This window comes from Puma concolor, chromosome C2 (assembly GCF_028749965.1).
Source record: "Puma concolor isolate L17-30 chromosome C2, mPumCon1.1.hap2, whole genome shotgun sequence".
NCBI lineage: Eukaryota > Metazoa > Chordata > Mammalia > Carnivora > Felidae > Puma > Puma concolor.
The window spans coordinates 43,795,678-43,812,341 of record NC_141675.1 but is presented as its reverse complement, the minus strand read 5'-3'; the positions used below and the strand labels follow the sequence as shown (position 1 = coordinate 43,812,341).

At 37.4% G+C, this 16,664-nt stretch overlaps 1 protein-coding gene across 1 annotated transcript in view; it reads right to left on the bottom strand.

Annotated features, from left to right (window-relative positions):
- Positions 1 to 16,664, bottom strand: part of CPB1 (carboxypeptidase B1) — a 33,595-nt gene that overhangs the window by 5,715 nt on the left and 11,216 nt on the right. The window contains exons 4-9 of the mRNA XM_025913365.2: positions 12,801 to 12,900; positions 12,612 to 12,713; positions 11,663 to 11,764; positions 8,935 to 9,045; positions 8,755 to 8,845; positions 7,680 to 7,882 (exon numbers count right to left, since the gene is read on the bottom strand). Coding sequence (XP_025769150.2) covers positions 7,680 to 7,882; positions 8,755 to 8,845; positions 8,935 to 9,045; positions 11,663 to 11,764; positions 12,612 to 12,713; positions 12,801 to 12,900 — 709 coding nt within the window. The remainder of the gene's footprint in view (positions 1 to 7,679; positions 7,883 to 8,754; positions 8,846 to 8,934; positions 9,046 to 11,662; positions 11,765 to 12,611; positions 12,714 to 12,800; positions 12,901 to 16,664) is intronic.

Genomic DNA, 16,664 nt, shown 5'->3' with positions numbered 1-16,664 from the left:
GTTCCTGTCACTCTATTCTATAATGAATTGTTTTTTTGCATCTATTTGCCCCACCCCTCAGGCAAGCCCCCCTGTGGAAAGGGATTCTTGGCTATTTACTTTGTATCTGCAGCAGATTGTATAGCATCTAGCACATGGTTGGTTGATTGAGTCTTATCCTAGGACTTTGGGGTGTTACAGATGGGCCTGATTTGGGTGGGTGTGCAGGATGCTGAGCTCTGTAAAGGCTGGGACATGTGTGAGTGGAGATTGGGGATGTTTGTGGGGAGGGTGGTGGTACCATGTAGTGATAGTTGATGGGTTGCCACAATTACATGATACGTCTGCTGTGCATTTTACTTATTTCCAGTAATTAAAAAAAAATGAAGTGTGTGGACCCTTTCTCTCAGTCTCTCCAAAGCTAAGAGACAAAAAAAAAAAAAAAAACCCAGAACAGACATTAATTGACCAAAATATCATATTTTAAATTCCGATGATCTTAACAAAAATCCCTGGAATCAGTGTGGGTCTTGTCTTTTGAAGAGTTCAAATACTTTCACAAATGTTACTCATTTATCTTTCCAACACTATCTGTCCACATTTCATCAGCATAGAATTTTCTAGCAAAATGGAATGCCACGTGGGGCAGCACGCTCAGTGGGAATGTTCCAACCAAGCTGGGTGACTGACCCCAGCCAGGAATGGTAAAAGAGAGATAATTCCTGCATTCGCTAAAATGTTAGAGTGGTAACTCCTTTCCCTTGTACATTTCTGTAAAAAGGGACTAAGACAGCTGACGAAAGACCCGCAGAAGCAATAGCACATCAGAAAGCATGATCCACATCTTGAAACTCCAATTAAAGACTCTTTCTATACAACCTGTTATTTGAGGGACATCTTACATCCTTGCTCAATGGGTTCAAAATAAGAACTAACATTTACATAAAACCTTAGACTTTACAAAGAGCTCTTGATAAGAGCTAGATATTTTTATCCCCATTTTACAGATAAAAGAACTGAAACTCAGAGAGGATAAAAGAACTTTCCCAAGGGCATGCAGCCCCATAAGTGGCTGACTTGAGCTAGGTTCTTCTTGCTTTAAATCCTGTGCTCTTTTTCACTTCTCCTTGTGGCCTTCGAATACTTCAAAAGAAGTGTTGCTGGAGCTGGTTTTACCAATTGTAAAGAACAGAAGGAAGCTAAATATAAATCAGCCTCAGAGAAAACTTTGCTTTCAGTCAAGGCCAAACATGGCCAGCCTTTATTAATCCTTAGATATGAGTTTCCTACCATGTCTTATGCATGTTCTCTTTTGTCACCTGTTTTCTTAAAAAGAGGCCTTGGTCATAGAGCAAAAGACAGAGAGAGTCTAAAGTGTCACATCTAACTCAAAGCCCAAGAGACAAAAGACCAACTAGTGTAATGTTTCTCAGGCTCTGAGCTCCAGGGGGCTGGTAAGATGAATAAGGCGAGGGTGTTCTTTTCCACTGACCTGCGTTCCCAGATAACATGTGATCAGGAAGCCCCTGTCTCATGGCTGTGCCCATGGTCTTCACTGCAAGCCAGAGTCATGGGAGGCGGGGGGCTGCCTCTTCGGGTCTTCCGCTGGTCCATTATTCCAGTACAAGGAAACAAAAGTTCCAAACTGACTATGGGGTATAAGCCAATTCGAAGGAAATTTTCTCCAGAACTTTGTTTCTAACTGGAAGTTCTGAGTTTAATTATTCCTCTGGGTGAATACATGTGATAATGGAAGCATCAAAATGATCTTTAACTGCCGTTTCCTTCCTTCTGTTCTGTGATAATGGGTAACTTACACCAAGGGACCAATGAGGAATTTAACTTTTATAATTTTGATGCAAGAGGAGAAGCCTGCAGGGCCCACAGGCAGGCACTGAGGAGAAGGCCTTTGGGACTTGAAAAGACAAACATGTTTCTGAGAAAAACAGGAGGGTAAACAAGTGCAGGCTCTGGTTGCGAAGCCCGAGATTAGAGAAAGGCAAGGAGTTAGGGGAAAGGCTTGGCTTGGGAGAGCTGGGCCTGCCCGTCTTGGCAGAGCTCATGGGGAGAGTGGGAATGCTTGCACTGATGTAAAGCAGTTTTTTCTTTGGCTGATCTACATACATACTTTTCAGCTCTTTAAAATCAAGGAAAATGTGAAGGGTGAGTCAGCTGAAGTTGCAAAGTCTAGAGTATTTGTGTGTGTGTGTGTGTGTGTGTAGGTTGTACTTCTTCCAAATAAATACTAAAAAATAAATGCTGTATAATGAGAATGTACTGTATCTTTTGCACTTCAGATTTGCAGAACACTATAAACTATTTGTGAGGAGGGTGAAAGCCAGGGGCCTTGAGCCAGGAATGTGACTTTGTTCTTATCTTAGTTTTAAAGCAGGGTTTCTCAACCTCAGCACTCTTGACATGTGGGCTGGATAATTCTTTGTTGTGGGGGCTGTCCTGTGCATTGTAGACTGTTTATCTGCATCCTCTGGCCTCTACCCACGAGATGCCTATAGCACTCCTACAGTTATGACAACCAAAAATGCCTCTCCAACATTGCCAAATGTCTCCTAGGGGGTCGGCTGCGGTGGGGGGGGGGGAGCGCAAAACTAGTTTACAGGAAAGTCAGATAAAAGACATAATTATGGTAAACACGAGTGTATTTTAGAGACAAAATTGAAAAGGAGGACAACCATTTTGAAGGTTCTCTGAATGCCTATCTTCTTTGCTGATGATAGTATAAGTGTCTCTTAAACACTGCTGCTAGGTCAATGCTGCTAAAATATCACTTTACTAGCCATGTTGCCAGATTTAGCAAAAAATACAGAATGCCCCATTAAATTTAAATTTCAGATAAAGAGTGAATACTTCTTCAGTATAAGTCTGCAATATTTGGAAGATAGGTACACTAAAAATTGTTATTTCTCTGAAATTCAAATCTAACTGGGAGTCCTGTATTTCAGCTGGCAATCATATTTACCAGGTTACAGGCTCTAGGGCCTGCTATGACACAGGACTCATTGTGACATTTAAGTCCCTCCAGAATCTCCTTACCTCACTCCCGCTCTTCCTCCACAAGAACACTTGAAACAGGCTGATCCTTCTCCTTCCCTCTCCATTTTTCAGTGTCCTTCTTGCACATTTGTTGGCTCTTCTGTCTGCCTAAAATGCTCTCTTCAGCCCCCTGTCCCCCAAACCCTGCCCATCCTTCAAGGCCCAGAATAAATTGTTTCTCCTTTCTATAACTTTCATTGAATAGCTTTATCACATATCACCGTTTTCCTGCCCTGCATTCCTACTACTGTGCTTAGTTTGAAACTCCACATTCTGTACTTCTCTTGTATGGTTTCTGATATCTGAGTCTTAACATTTCAATAAGATCTGACGTTTCTGATAGCAAAAACCATGGTTTACGCTGAGCACTTGATAGGTACTCAGTGAAATTTTTGGTAATTACCTGATGAGCCATGTACTGACCAGGCCTCTGTAGGAGAACTTTAATAGGCCAAGAAGTCACTTAAAGTGTATAGTGATAAAACAACAACCAGTTTCTCTAATTAAATAAATTCTGTGGTTGTCATCTAAATTTTTTTTTTTCTTTTTTTTTTTTTTTTTTTGTATTATAAGTGAAATTTAAAAGTTCTGAGAAAATACCTGAAGTGAATATTTTGTGTCTCAGGTCCTGGTCTGCCTTAGCTGCTGGTGGCCTGCCTGACAGTGGGACTATATCCTTGTCATTTTTGTTATTAGGCAGGGATGTGGGAACAGCTGTGATTGGTTGGGTATGCACATGGGCCTGCAATTATCCACCTTCTAATCACAGCATTTCTTCCCTCTGATTTTTATGTTTATCTCTAATCATGGTCTTGCTTTGTGCTCACATGCTTGCGTGGAGCAGTGGATTTCTATCTTGGTAGCTCATTAGCTAAAACTTTAATTAAGAGGTAGTGAAGTGCCATTGGACTAGAAGGTGTTAGGCTTTAGGAATGGATTCTTCTCTTTCGGTCAAGTTTAATAATTTTTCAGAAAGACCGTCATCTTTCTCCTGGTTAGAGAGTATATGCCCATGAAAGTATGGGCTAGAGTCATAAAGACTGGGCCCTGAGGTTAGGCATCTCAGCTGACCAGTGTAAATTCTTAGCAGTATCCAGGCACAGAGGTAATAATGTGTTTGTGGGAAGAAAGGCAATTTGATGAATGTTCTGCAAAATGGCTACAGGGGCTACCCAATGTGTGAGTGTCTCTGGAAATTGGGGCAGTCTAGGAAGTCCTTCAGGATCCAATAGCTCTAGGCCCAAGGCTGTCTCTACTACTGGTGTTGGCTTAGCAAAACCTTCATTATTGCAGCTGGTAAATGAGAAAGCAGAACCAGAGAAATTTCAAGATTTCCAGCTGTAAAGTTCCATGCTTCTAATGTAGAAACGTGGTGTGAGAGGTATGTCCTGGTACCTTTGTGTGGTGCATATCAGTTTCCAGTTTGGTCAGTCTGGGGAATGGGTCAAGATACTTAGTTGACCAGTTATTATTCTGGGTTCCTGCTTTTGGACTTAGAAATGGTATTATGATAATAATAATAATAATTATTATTAATAGTGCCACATAGGCCCTTTTGGGGGGGGGGGGAGATGGACCAAAGATTTGGAGTTTCTTCCCTGCTCAGTAAATGCAAAGATATAGATAGTTTTGAAAACCTTTTCAATTAATTCTCCTAGTTTTTATTTACTCTGGCAATAAAGAGGTCATATGATCCAGCATTTCATTATCTTTTAGAATTTTGGAAATGTAATTATATTCTTTTTCTGGGCCTTAAAACTTCCTTTGATGACAGTGATAGCTTCATATTGAATAAGTCAACACCGAGGAACTGGATAGTGTATGAAGCCATTGGAAACTCACAGTGCACTTTGTATTCTTTCTTTAAATAATGTAGTATGTGTAAAAGCAGTTAGCAAACTGGAAAGCATTATACATGTAAGATATTTTTATGATTCTTCATATTTTTTACTGATCTGTAGACATATTTTTTGGTAGCTTTCTTTGTAATTCATGCTATTACTTCTCTTGTTCTTTTACTTCATTGGTCTTGTGCATTCTCTGAAGGTTGTCTCATGATATGAATAATTGTCAGGCAATCACATGTAACATCTTTCAGAAATGAAGCCACATACATTTTTATCATGACTCAGATATCAAAGATTGCTGTGTGTCCTAAATTTGCGCTAAGAATTCTAATATGGGTACAGGATAATTTCCTTCAGTTTACAGTCTTATTCTCCTTGAAGCATTTTTTTTTTTTTTGCTACAAACATAATCTTGTAAGTTTTATAAATGTAAAGATAAGTAAGAATCATATCCATATCTATGCACTCAATTCTGTGTAAGACAAAGTCCACTTTAAGAAATTCTAAGTTATTTATAATGTGGTATGCCAAGAATTCATCTTGTTAATCTTTCCCTACCTTTAGTTTTCTACAGCGGGATCACATTTTTTTCTAGCTGAGAATTAATTTAAAAGCACTAGATTTGGATGGAACATTTACTGTACCCAGATCAAGACTTCTACTTTTTGTTCTTAATATCCTCATTACAAATAAAAACTGTGAAAAAGCCAACATTTTTCTTTATGAGAGACTCAGATTCTTTTTTGGCTATGTGTATTTACTCATTAACACTACAGTTATGAGTTGCTCTAGCAGAATGTACTTAAGAAGTTAGTGAATTGGAATTATGCAAAATAAGAAAACGATGGAAAGGATCTCTAGTTATTCAAAAGATTTAAGTTATTTTGGGGTGCTGGATTAAATTCAGATTCCCAATGAATCAAATAATCAAATTAACATTCACTTTAGATTTTACTAGTGACGCTTAAGTATTTCTTTTAAGACGCTAGGCAAAAGCTTAATCATAGAAAAAAATGATTGGAAATTAAAGTAACTTTTAAATCAATTACTGTGATATAAGTACAATTAAATTTGCAGTTCAGCCACCTATCTTGTCATGCTCAGAAAGGGTAAGAAGTAGCATATACTTTTTCTTGAATTTATTGGTTTTGTGAATATAAAAGTAAACATCCAACATAAGATTATTTTATGGTTTGTATTTTTTGTATTATGGTTTGTATTTTTGTATCCAGATTATGAATATTTTACTGGATATAATTCTGTTTATTCCAAGTCTTTGTTAATTAGAATTAACTTATTCCCCAATAAGAAAAAGTACTGATGATTTGTGAAGCAGCTCATTTCCAAAGAACACTTTAAAATTTTTCTGTTAGCATTAGTCTTTTAGAATTTGGGTTTAAAACTGGATATATTAAGCAAACTGGATGTATTGGTTATTGTTACACTTAATATGGCTTTGTCTTTTTCTTTTCTGATGTGGCACAGTTTAAACATATTCACATGAATAAAGCAAACAACATAGCCCCACCTTCTTTCCTCAGGGACTGAAATCTGGGATTGAAATGAGGATCTGACCACACCCATCTCTGGGATAGCAGGACTGTGAGCACCCACTGGGAACACTTAACAGATGGAGCATAATTGGAAAATTGAAATAGTTAATGGTTCCAGCTAATGATGTTTTCCTTTGTTTTTTTGGCTGTGGACAGGGAAAATGGGAAGCTTTTTGAAAAATAGATTTTTTTTTTTAATGAAAAGGATCTAGTTTTCTAAGAGGCTGAGTTATTTTCCCGTTTTGCTCTTCACAAAATATTTATAGTATTACATATTTTATTTGGTCTCTGAAAGACTGAAAGTACAAAACAACAGTTTCCAGTTGTTAAAGTCACTGGCTCTTCAAATTTATGCATTTAGGTAAGCCAAATATCTATGTCATTGTCTAAGTGGGAACCCCCCCCCCCCTTTATTTTTTGGCATAACTCAAATGCTTTAAATCTTACACTTGTTCTTAAGGTCATTGGTCCCAACTTATGGCAGCCAGATGTTTCATAAACTAGAAAATATTGTTTGAAGGATTCAAACCTGCTGATTTTAAAAAATTATGCATTGACATGTGATATTTGTTAATGTGAATGTTATAAAATTCTTATATTATTTGACGTTTCATGTGGTTATATCATGATTTTCTAACAAGATTGCGTTTTTTTGTGTCATAGACACTTAAATATTTTTTTGCATTATTTCCTATATCTAGGAAGTACCCATTCATACTATTCATTCATTGATTGCTTTACTACTGTGTCTCATATAATCAAACAGTGGAATAAGCAATTTTAAGATCTTATCACTTAACCCAGTATCAACCAAATGTGCCAAATTCCTAATGACATCTGCCATGCTCTGCCTATGTCAGATCCAGCTCAAGGCAACTTGACAGAATTGACTTTCTGTTTGTGTGTGAGATGAAGCAACCTTGTTGATTATCCCAGATGCATCTGAAATCATCATGTAGTTAGTATTGTGGTGAAGCAGGAGTAAGTGTAGCTATTGTCATTTTGACAATTAGTGACTAAACTGGTTTAAATGTTGGGAACTGTTTCCCCCCATTAAAATCATATCTCTTTTAGCCAATTTATCAGCCAATTCCAGATTCCTTATAAATCTGTACTAAGTTTTTTCTTTGCTTCTACTGCCAAAAATTAATGGAACTTTTAGAAATTGTTTTTATAATTTTTTTTCTCAGGAATAGGATTTAAAAATTTTCAACAGTGAAATACCATATTTACTACCACAACTACTTACCAACTCAGCATTGTTCTCTGTGAGTTTATAATCATAGGAGTAAGGATAGAGCATCATTTGGGAGTATGAGTGGATTGTCACATATGCTTTGATGGAAGAGAGGTTGCTGCGGATGAAATTAGCCAGGGCCTTGGTCTCTCTTTCGGACTCTGCAGCAGGTCCACAGTAAGTGTCATCACAGGGCTTTCGAGAGGCTCCGACTTCTACAAAAACATATGTCATTAATGGAATGGCCACCTACTAAAGTTCTTACAAAGCATGTTTCAAACTTCCAATTTAGAGAGTTAAAAATAAGCTGTTTTTGGGGCTCCTGCGTGGCTCAGTTGGTTGATTGCCACGATTTTGGCCCAGGTCATGATCTCGTTGTTTCGGTTTGTGAGATCAAGCCCCACGTTGGGCTCAGCGCTGACAGTGTGAAGCCTGCTTGGGATTCTCTCTCCTCTCTCTCTCTGTACCTCCCCCTGCTCACCCTCTTTCTCAAAATAAATAAATAAACTTAAAAAGAAAAGCTGTTTTTATAGGCGCCCTCGTGATCATGTAGGTATATAAGGCATGCACATACATTTAGTCATGAGATTAGGGTCTTATGTTTTTAAGCTAATGGGGTAAAAAGTTGCATGTGAAATTATCAGTGTGTCTTTGTGTAGTATTATACAATGAAATCTCAATATAGTGCAAGAAAATTAATAAGGGGGAAACTAACATACATGAGAAATTTTCTTATTACTTGTAATCATTTTCTGAGAGTTGAATCACAAAATTGTAATTATATCACATTTTAATTTAAATAATTATTTAATGACTGTCTCCTCTAGATGATACATTTCAAAGTAGTAGAATTCTGTCTGGATTGCTCAGCCTTGTGTTTCCAGCATCTAGCACAGCTGGGAACACTATACAGCACATAATATATTTTTTTGAGTGAATAAATAAACTGTGCTTTCAGAAAGCTAGAATTCTAAAATGTAAACCTTGACATTTTTTCTTATTTTAGACACTGTTTTGTTTTCCTATGTTGTTTGTCCTCCCAGGCTTTTCAATAGATGCATGGCAAAATGGTCAGCTAGATACTTACTGCACCAACCAGCATCAAAATTTCTGTTGGGGTCTGTGCCAATGCAGGTGGTTCCAATCTGGGTGGAGCGAGTCTTTCTCCACATTCGGTTCTGAAAGTGGATTGTGTGGTTAGGTCAAGTATAATAGAAAGTGGGTTGGTTTTAATTTCATCAGCCCCTCTCAGTATTGGTTCATATACCTTGGTCCAGGTGTAGATATAGCCGTCAATATTGACCACAGGCAAGACATAAAAGTCTAACATGTTGAGAAGTTCTGTCATGTGGCTCTCATGTCCATAGGTGCGAATAGCCTGTGTATGAATTAGGAAGAGAATTTCATGAAAAAATGGAATGTGTGAAACTTGCATAGACTGTATGAATATTGACTGGTAATAATATCTACCTACTGAGGTAGCTATTTAATATTTAAAAGGCAGTTAGCAAAATTTTACCCATAGTTTTGATTAAAATAGTTTTTAATTCTTCTCTGTTTCCAGGACATTCTATTACATCCATATATAACTCGAATAATTATTTATTTAACTTTTCACTTTAAAGATGAGCAAAGATTTAATAAAACTAGACTATTAAAAAACATATTCATTTTCTAATAGTAACTGCAGTAAATTTTTTTCAAAGTGAGTAGGATATGAAGGTAAGACCTGTTTTTAGTAAGTAAGGAATGTCTATGGGTGGCTATGGGTGTTTCTGCTATCATCTAGAAATTTATTTAAGTTTTGTGAAACCTCCTGTAGATAGTCTCACTAGAGAGAATGTCCAATAAGGAAGGGGAATGAAGAAGCCCCCCTTTATGAAGTGAGCTCACACTGGTAGATTTTGGGTGGCTCTCACCAAAGCCTGCATAAAGATGAAAGTCTCCTTCTTACTCCTCTGTATTGAGAAGGGAACCCTGTTAAGGGACTAGCTACCCCTGCTAAGTAATGTGGACATTCCTCTATGAATGAAGGACCTCATACTCATTTATTATGTTCTTTTAGTCATAGTTCCTCAGCCCCAGTATCATGTTAAACTTCAATTCAACTCTTCCCTAGGCTTTTTTGAGTAGACTTTAAAATAGTTAAGGCTTCTATGTATTAATAGTTTTAATATACTTTTTGTGACTCTACACATGTATATTCATTATAAAAACACATGATAAAATATGTGATGTTAAGTTTGGAGGAGCTACAGAACCGTGTTCTTTTTAGTGGTCTAATCTTAGAGATAACCAAAGTAATAATAAAGTTTTTCCCTTCCAGAGGGCAGATGGCGAGATACCCATTGAAGTTAAATGGTGACAATTGGATACATAACATGTCTAGAAACCAAGACCATGACAAATATATACACAAGTGTTTCACACAAAAGACCGTATATTGTATATAATAATATTCTTAATTTTAAAAGTACTTCAATATTTTAAACTTTTAATTCTGAAATAATTTTAGACTTAGAGAAGAGTTGCTAATGCAAAGGGTTCCCGTATGCCCTTTACTCAGCTTCTCCTAATGTTATCATCTAACTCAATCATGGTACAGCGATCAAAGTGAAGGAATTAACATTGACACAGTAATATAAGTTAAACCATAGGTTTTATTTAGAGTTAGCCAGTTTTTCCACTATTATTTTCTGCTCTAGGATCCAATATACAATCCCACACTATGCTGGTTGTCATGTTTCCTTTGTCTCCTCTTCTCTGTGAGAGTTCCTCAGTCTTTGTTTTTTATGACTTTGACACTGTTGAAGAGTACTAGTCTGGTTACTTTGCAGAAGCCCCCTCAATTTGGATTTGTCTCAATTTTTCTTTATGATTAGAGGAAGGTTATGCATTTTTAGGAAGAATACCATAAAGACATTGTGTCTTTTCCGTACATAATACCTGGTGGTACATGATACTGATTTTGTCTTATGCTGATGATGTTACCAGTGATGTTAACCTTGATCACTATTTGGTTAAATAGTTTCTGCTGTTTCTCTACTGTAAACTTTGTCTTTGTAATTTAATACATATTTTTGGGGAGATACTTTGAAACTGCAAATGTCCTATTTGTCTTTAAACTTTTACTCACTAATTTTTGCATCCATACGTAGATTTTCGTGAAATGATTATTACTGTGGTGTTCTAATGGTAATTTTCTCTTTTGTCCATCCTTTGTATATCCATTAGTTATAATTCTTCTTTAAGAAAGATTGTTCCTTCTTTCCCTTTTATATATTTATTGAATAATTTGTTTATATCAATATGGACTCATGGATATTTAAAAAATTTCAGTTAAAGGGATTTCACATATATCTTATTACAATTACAAGGAGTGAAAAACAGTATCATTTAGAGTAGGGACCACTATTCATTGTTGTTGTTGTTTTTTTGTGAAGTATACGACAGTTACTGTCCAAAAGATAATGACGAAGCTAGTGGTTTATCCACATTTACTTTTAAATGACCTCTCCATTATACTACCTGTTAGTTTCTCCACCAAAGGTGGGTGAGAAAGTTCTGATGAGTCCAATTTAAATAAATCAAATCTGATAACTGTTTTAAAATCTTACAGGGGTTCCTGGGTGGCTGAGTCAGTTAAATGTCCGACTTTGGCTTAGGTCATGATCTCACGGTTCGTTCGTGAGTTGGAGCCCCGCATTGGGTGCTGTGCTGATAGTGCAGAGCCTGCTTGGGATTCTTTCTCTCTCCCTCTCTTCTCTCTGCCCTTCCTCTGTGCACTCTCTCTCAAAATAAATAAAGTTTAAAAAGTTTACAAAAACTTAAAATTTTACCTTATAAATGTTCCCTAAAATTGGGAACTTGTAATTATGATTTTTTTTTCTGTGTTACTACTCTTATTATAGCCTGGTTATAAGAAATTGAAGTTTTTTGTTAAATAAAAAAACACTTTCTACTTCCCTCCGCCCAAAATCATTCTATATACTGACCTCTCTCACAAACCATTGGCAAAATGCAGGGGAAATCCACTCTCTGGCATGGAAACCACAGTCCATGAAAATGGCAGGCTTATGTGGTCTAGCTTTGCCAACCTATTGCAAGCAAAGAAAAAGGGAAACGGTGATTCATCACATTCAGGGGTTAACATTCACTACCAGTCTGGGCTTTGGATTCAACAGGTGAAACTTGACAGCAGCAAGAGATATATCCTGTGATTAAATTAAAACACAATACTAGCACAGTATGTTCTTGCCTCTAGACACTCACAGTGTTTGAACTGAAGGCTTACATGGCTGTTTATTATTTTTATTAAGCTTGACAAGCTCATATTTTTCAGAAGATGCTGATTACACTGCTTAATTGTACTCACGTGGAGGTTATTTTCAGCTGCTATTATTAGGTGACATGACCAAGACAACTGGATGAGTAATTAGAAGTAATCATGATTGTTGCTAATCTTGTAAGAATTTTCTTCTCTCTCCCACTTACTCCTTGTCTTTTTATTTTCTTCATTAGAATTACATGACAAAAATGGCATTAGAGGACGACAGAAACAAATTGTTGCTACGCTTTGTAATGTTGCCTGATAGACGTGAAGTTTATGAACCTCTTTAGCAAATGGATTTGCAAACAACATCTGGGAGAGAAGAATTTCATCAAGGTAGGTGATCATTTACATTGCTTACAGGAATGTGGTTAAATTTATAGGACTTCTCTTATTTTATTGCATTTTCCTTTCGAATAAATCAAAATAATGATTTAAAAATCCACATATGATAAAAGAAGCTAGGGAATCTGTTTGATTCCCTGGGGCATATAGACAGGGAAAGAGTTATAACAATGCTGGGATGAGCATGTCTGTGTAACAGATGTTAATGTGTTAGAACTCGTTGATTTAAAGCCCTCAGACATGGCAAGGTCATGGTTAAAAATGATTACCTTGAGGAGATACATAGTGCGTCCTTCAAATGTGGTTCCGATGGCTCTGCGAGAGATGAGGCCTGGATTCTCAGTGGCGACTTGTTGAGTCCAAGCCTCTATCTACCAATGCAACCGTTTGTGGATTAATGTGCCATTCTTAGTTCAGTTCCCAAAACAATGTCTGTCTAAATCATGTGCACATCATACCGTTTCCCATTTGTTGTACTTCTCATAACTGTGTCCAGTGGCACGGACCTGGCTGTCAAACTGGCCTTCTAACACAGATCTCAGGTTGCTTATCAATACCCTGCAATAAACCAAAGGGGAGGCTCCTGTGAACGTACGAGTATTTCCCGGTGAACATGTGCAAAAACTTAGAGTCACTGTGTTAGTAAATGGTGCAGTACATTCTCCACGGAGTCGCATGTGTCCTCTGATCATTCCTGATGCCCTTCAACAGAGCTGCTCATCACAAAGAGTGAACATATCGTTGGAGAGTGCAGGTAAGGCAGGCTCTTTTCTCAGGCCAAACTTGAGATATTTACATTTCCTTGGACTCTAAATTCAGAAAATGGTTTCCCCTGGTACCTGGGGCGTTCTGGATCAGGGCCTTGGGCAGCCACACAAAAGTATGCATTTGAGCCCTATCTATGGTCTTTCTTCCCCAGGACTTCCCTGGTTTTAGCACTAAAAGTCACATGTCCCAGGAACCAGTCAGTCCCAGGTAAACTGAGACAGTTGGTCACTTGAGGGCCTTTCTCTAGGTTTTGAGAAAAATGTCTTGATGGGTGGAAATTCAGAAATATTAATAAACTAAAAATTTATTATTAGGCAAAAAATTCTGGAGTTAAAGAACTAGTTTCTGCTTGCCTATTTTTGGTTGGTTTAAAGTAATCAAAGAATGGCTCTGTAGCAAAGTATTATGAAAATTGGTGACAGACCTTTGAGGCCTGCTTATTTCCATAAATGTTTGTTCAGGTGAAAGTTCCTATTATAAAGGGCAGGCTGGAAGGTGTGGATTATGTGTGACTTCATTTGTCTTTGCTACTTACTGTTGAATGTAAAAAGTATGTTCTGAAAGGACAAAATTTTATGAGCATTAATGTCCTTGATCACAGCACTGTGAATATTATGGACAGAAGCTAGTTTGCAGAAACTTGTATCATCCACAGTGAAGCCTTGAAATGTTTTTATCTAACATACAGAGAATTGCAGCCACATATCAAAAGTCTACTTCTCCTGTGGCTGCTCCAAGGGCTTTCTGATGAAGTATGTCAGGGACATCCTCTGAACCTCCCTCCTAGTCTCTTCTTCGTTTGGTTAACTTGGGAACGAACTTGTGTCTGTTTATGGAAAATGCAATAAATTAATACTAAATAATATTTGCTCCTTAGCAAGAGGCAAATATTGTCATTTAAAATGTTTTTAAATGTTTATTTGTATATTTATTTTTGAGAGAGAGAGAGAGAGAGAGAGAGAGAGAGAGAGAGAGAGAATGGGGGAGGGGCAGAGAGAGAGACACAGAATCCTAAGCAGGCTCCAGGCTCTGAGCTGTCAGCACAGAGCCCAAGCCAGGCTCAAACTCACAAACCTGAACCAAAGTCAGATGCTTAAGGACTGAGCCACCCAGGTGCCCCCAGGCAAATACTATCTTAAGGTCTTAACTGTCTTAAGGTGGTATTGAAAAGAAAAGGGAAAAGGAGCAGACTTAAAAATTTAGCTTGCAGAAAGAAAGTTTCTCTTTGAGCAGCCCTCAGTACTTTGTTAGTATACTCATTTTTACGGCTGCTGTAAATTACCACAAATGTAGTATGGTATAAAACAACATGAATTTATTATTTTACAGTGCTGTAAGTTAGAAGTCCAACACCGGTCTCAATGGGCTAAAATCAAGGTGTCAACAAATCAAGGTGCTTCTTTCTAGAAGTTGTATGGGAGAATCTGATTCCTTGCCCCTTCCAGCTCCTAGAGGCTGCCCACATTCCTTGGCTCTTTGCCCTTGTCTTTGAACTTTGAAGCCAGCAACAGCAGCTCAAGTCCTCTGCATGTCACATCACTCTGACCTCCTCTTCTGCCTCCCTTTAACACTTGTAAGGACCTTGTGATCATGTTGGGCCTATCTGGACAATCTAGGATAATCTACCTATTTTAAGTTTAGCTGTTTAGCAACTTTAACGCCATCTACAACTCTAACTCCTCTTTGCCATGTAATGTGACATATTCAGGTCTTCTGGGGATTAAGATGTAGACATTTTCGGGGTGAGGGGCCATCATTCTGCCTGCTACAGTTAAGAATAATGTTTATAGTATGTTCTATAATTATATTCAACACCCAAATTGGATTGTTAAGGGATAGGGCAGAAGTAGGAAGAATCCAGAATTAGGAATCAAAAGGTCAGGGGTCATAGTTTTGACTAACTTGTAAGTTGACTTCAGAAAAATTATTTAATATCTGGGCCTAATTTCATAATTTTGAGAAGGGGGCATTTGATTAGCCGGTATTAATGTCCTTTTCAGTTGTAAAATGCAGTGACTGGACTCATAGGCCTTGGTCATAGATGTCTTTCAAGGTTTATGAAAAAAAAAAAAAATTATGCTAAAAGTGCCAGTTACCACCTTCATAACTCCAGGAAAACACTTAAAGTGGATAGTTTAGGAAAGTGATTTTCAAATATAATATTTATAAAAACCAAAAACAAACAAAACCAGAGCAAAGCAAGCAAAACAAAAACTTGAAAACAAAAAATAAAATTGGCCAAAACCTTTAAGAAAACATCTATATTCCATTCTAAGATCATCCATTTAAAGGAACACATCCTGTGTAACAAAGAGGAACTTCTCTGACTGAATGGCAAAGCTAAAACTCCACGAGGAAACCGTAAATGGCATCTACTTTCACTGTAACAAGATTTTTCATCGTCAGTGAGCGAGTACAATATCATCTAGGTCACATGGCTTGTTAGTGGGTGCCCAGAGAAAAGAAATCGTCACTGAAATGCTCCCAGGCATTCCACAGCCTCAAGACCTTCAATAGACAATTGTGTCTAAGACCTTAACTGTGGCCAGCTCTGATCTATCAGCAACTAGCTCTGAATAGAGGGACAAGAGACCTTCCCCTGCTTATGGCTATCCTTTCTCTGTACCTAATCCAAAAATTCACATTATTTAGAAGACTTAGTGACTATGTATGGATTAGTGTTTTGTTTGGTAGTTAGATGAGACATTCTGGTAGAGTTATTACTATGTTAACTGTTAAACGTTTTCATCAGTATTAAGGACAAAGGAGCATTAAAAAACTGTTAAATTTAAGATGACACCCAAGAGTAAAAGTACCCTGTAGTAAGTTGCAAAAGAGCATCAGAATGAGGTTAATGTGGTGCTGACTTTTGCCTGAAGGCAAGGGATTGACCTGAAATGATCCTATCCAGCCTTGTGATTATTTGATTTTATTAGATTTAGGACAAAGCACTACTTTAGCTGTATTACAAATATTATTACCAAATAATGAGCTTCTATTCTAGGAGATTAAAATAATGCCTCTTAATGTAATAGGGACTACATTACAGCTCCAAAATACAGGGGCATGTACACTATTTTATACTTTTCTATGTTCCTTTTATAAGTGCCACCCAACTTCTTCTATACAAACATGCAAGCAAATTAGATTACAGGGACTCCCAACAAAACAAGGAATGGAATGTCTGAGAAGGAGAGACACGACTAACTTTTTTCCCCTTATAGATTCTTGAAAAAGGAGTATTTGGTTAGTTCCCATACTACATGCCCATTGCTCTTGAAGAACACTGTTAAGTACCCATTGCTATCCAAGGACGTTCCTGTCTTAATCTGAAATAACGCAGAAAAATAGCAGTATAGGTAGTTAGTAACAATCAGTTTCTTCCTAGGTTGGATAGGGGAAAGACAACCATCCTGCGGTTTGTAGGAAGGTATTCTGTGAAGGGCTGCCCACCAAAAGGTCTGTCAGCCTGGCTTCAGAACGAAAAGCTGGAGATTTGCACCATCTAATTCCTGGTTTTTCTCTACCTAAGTGTACAGCATAGGCATAAAAAT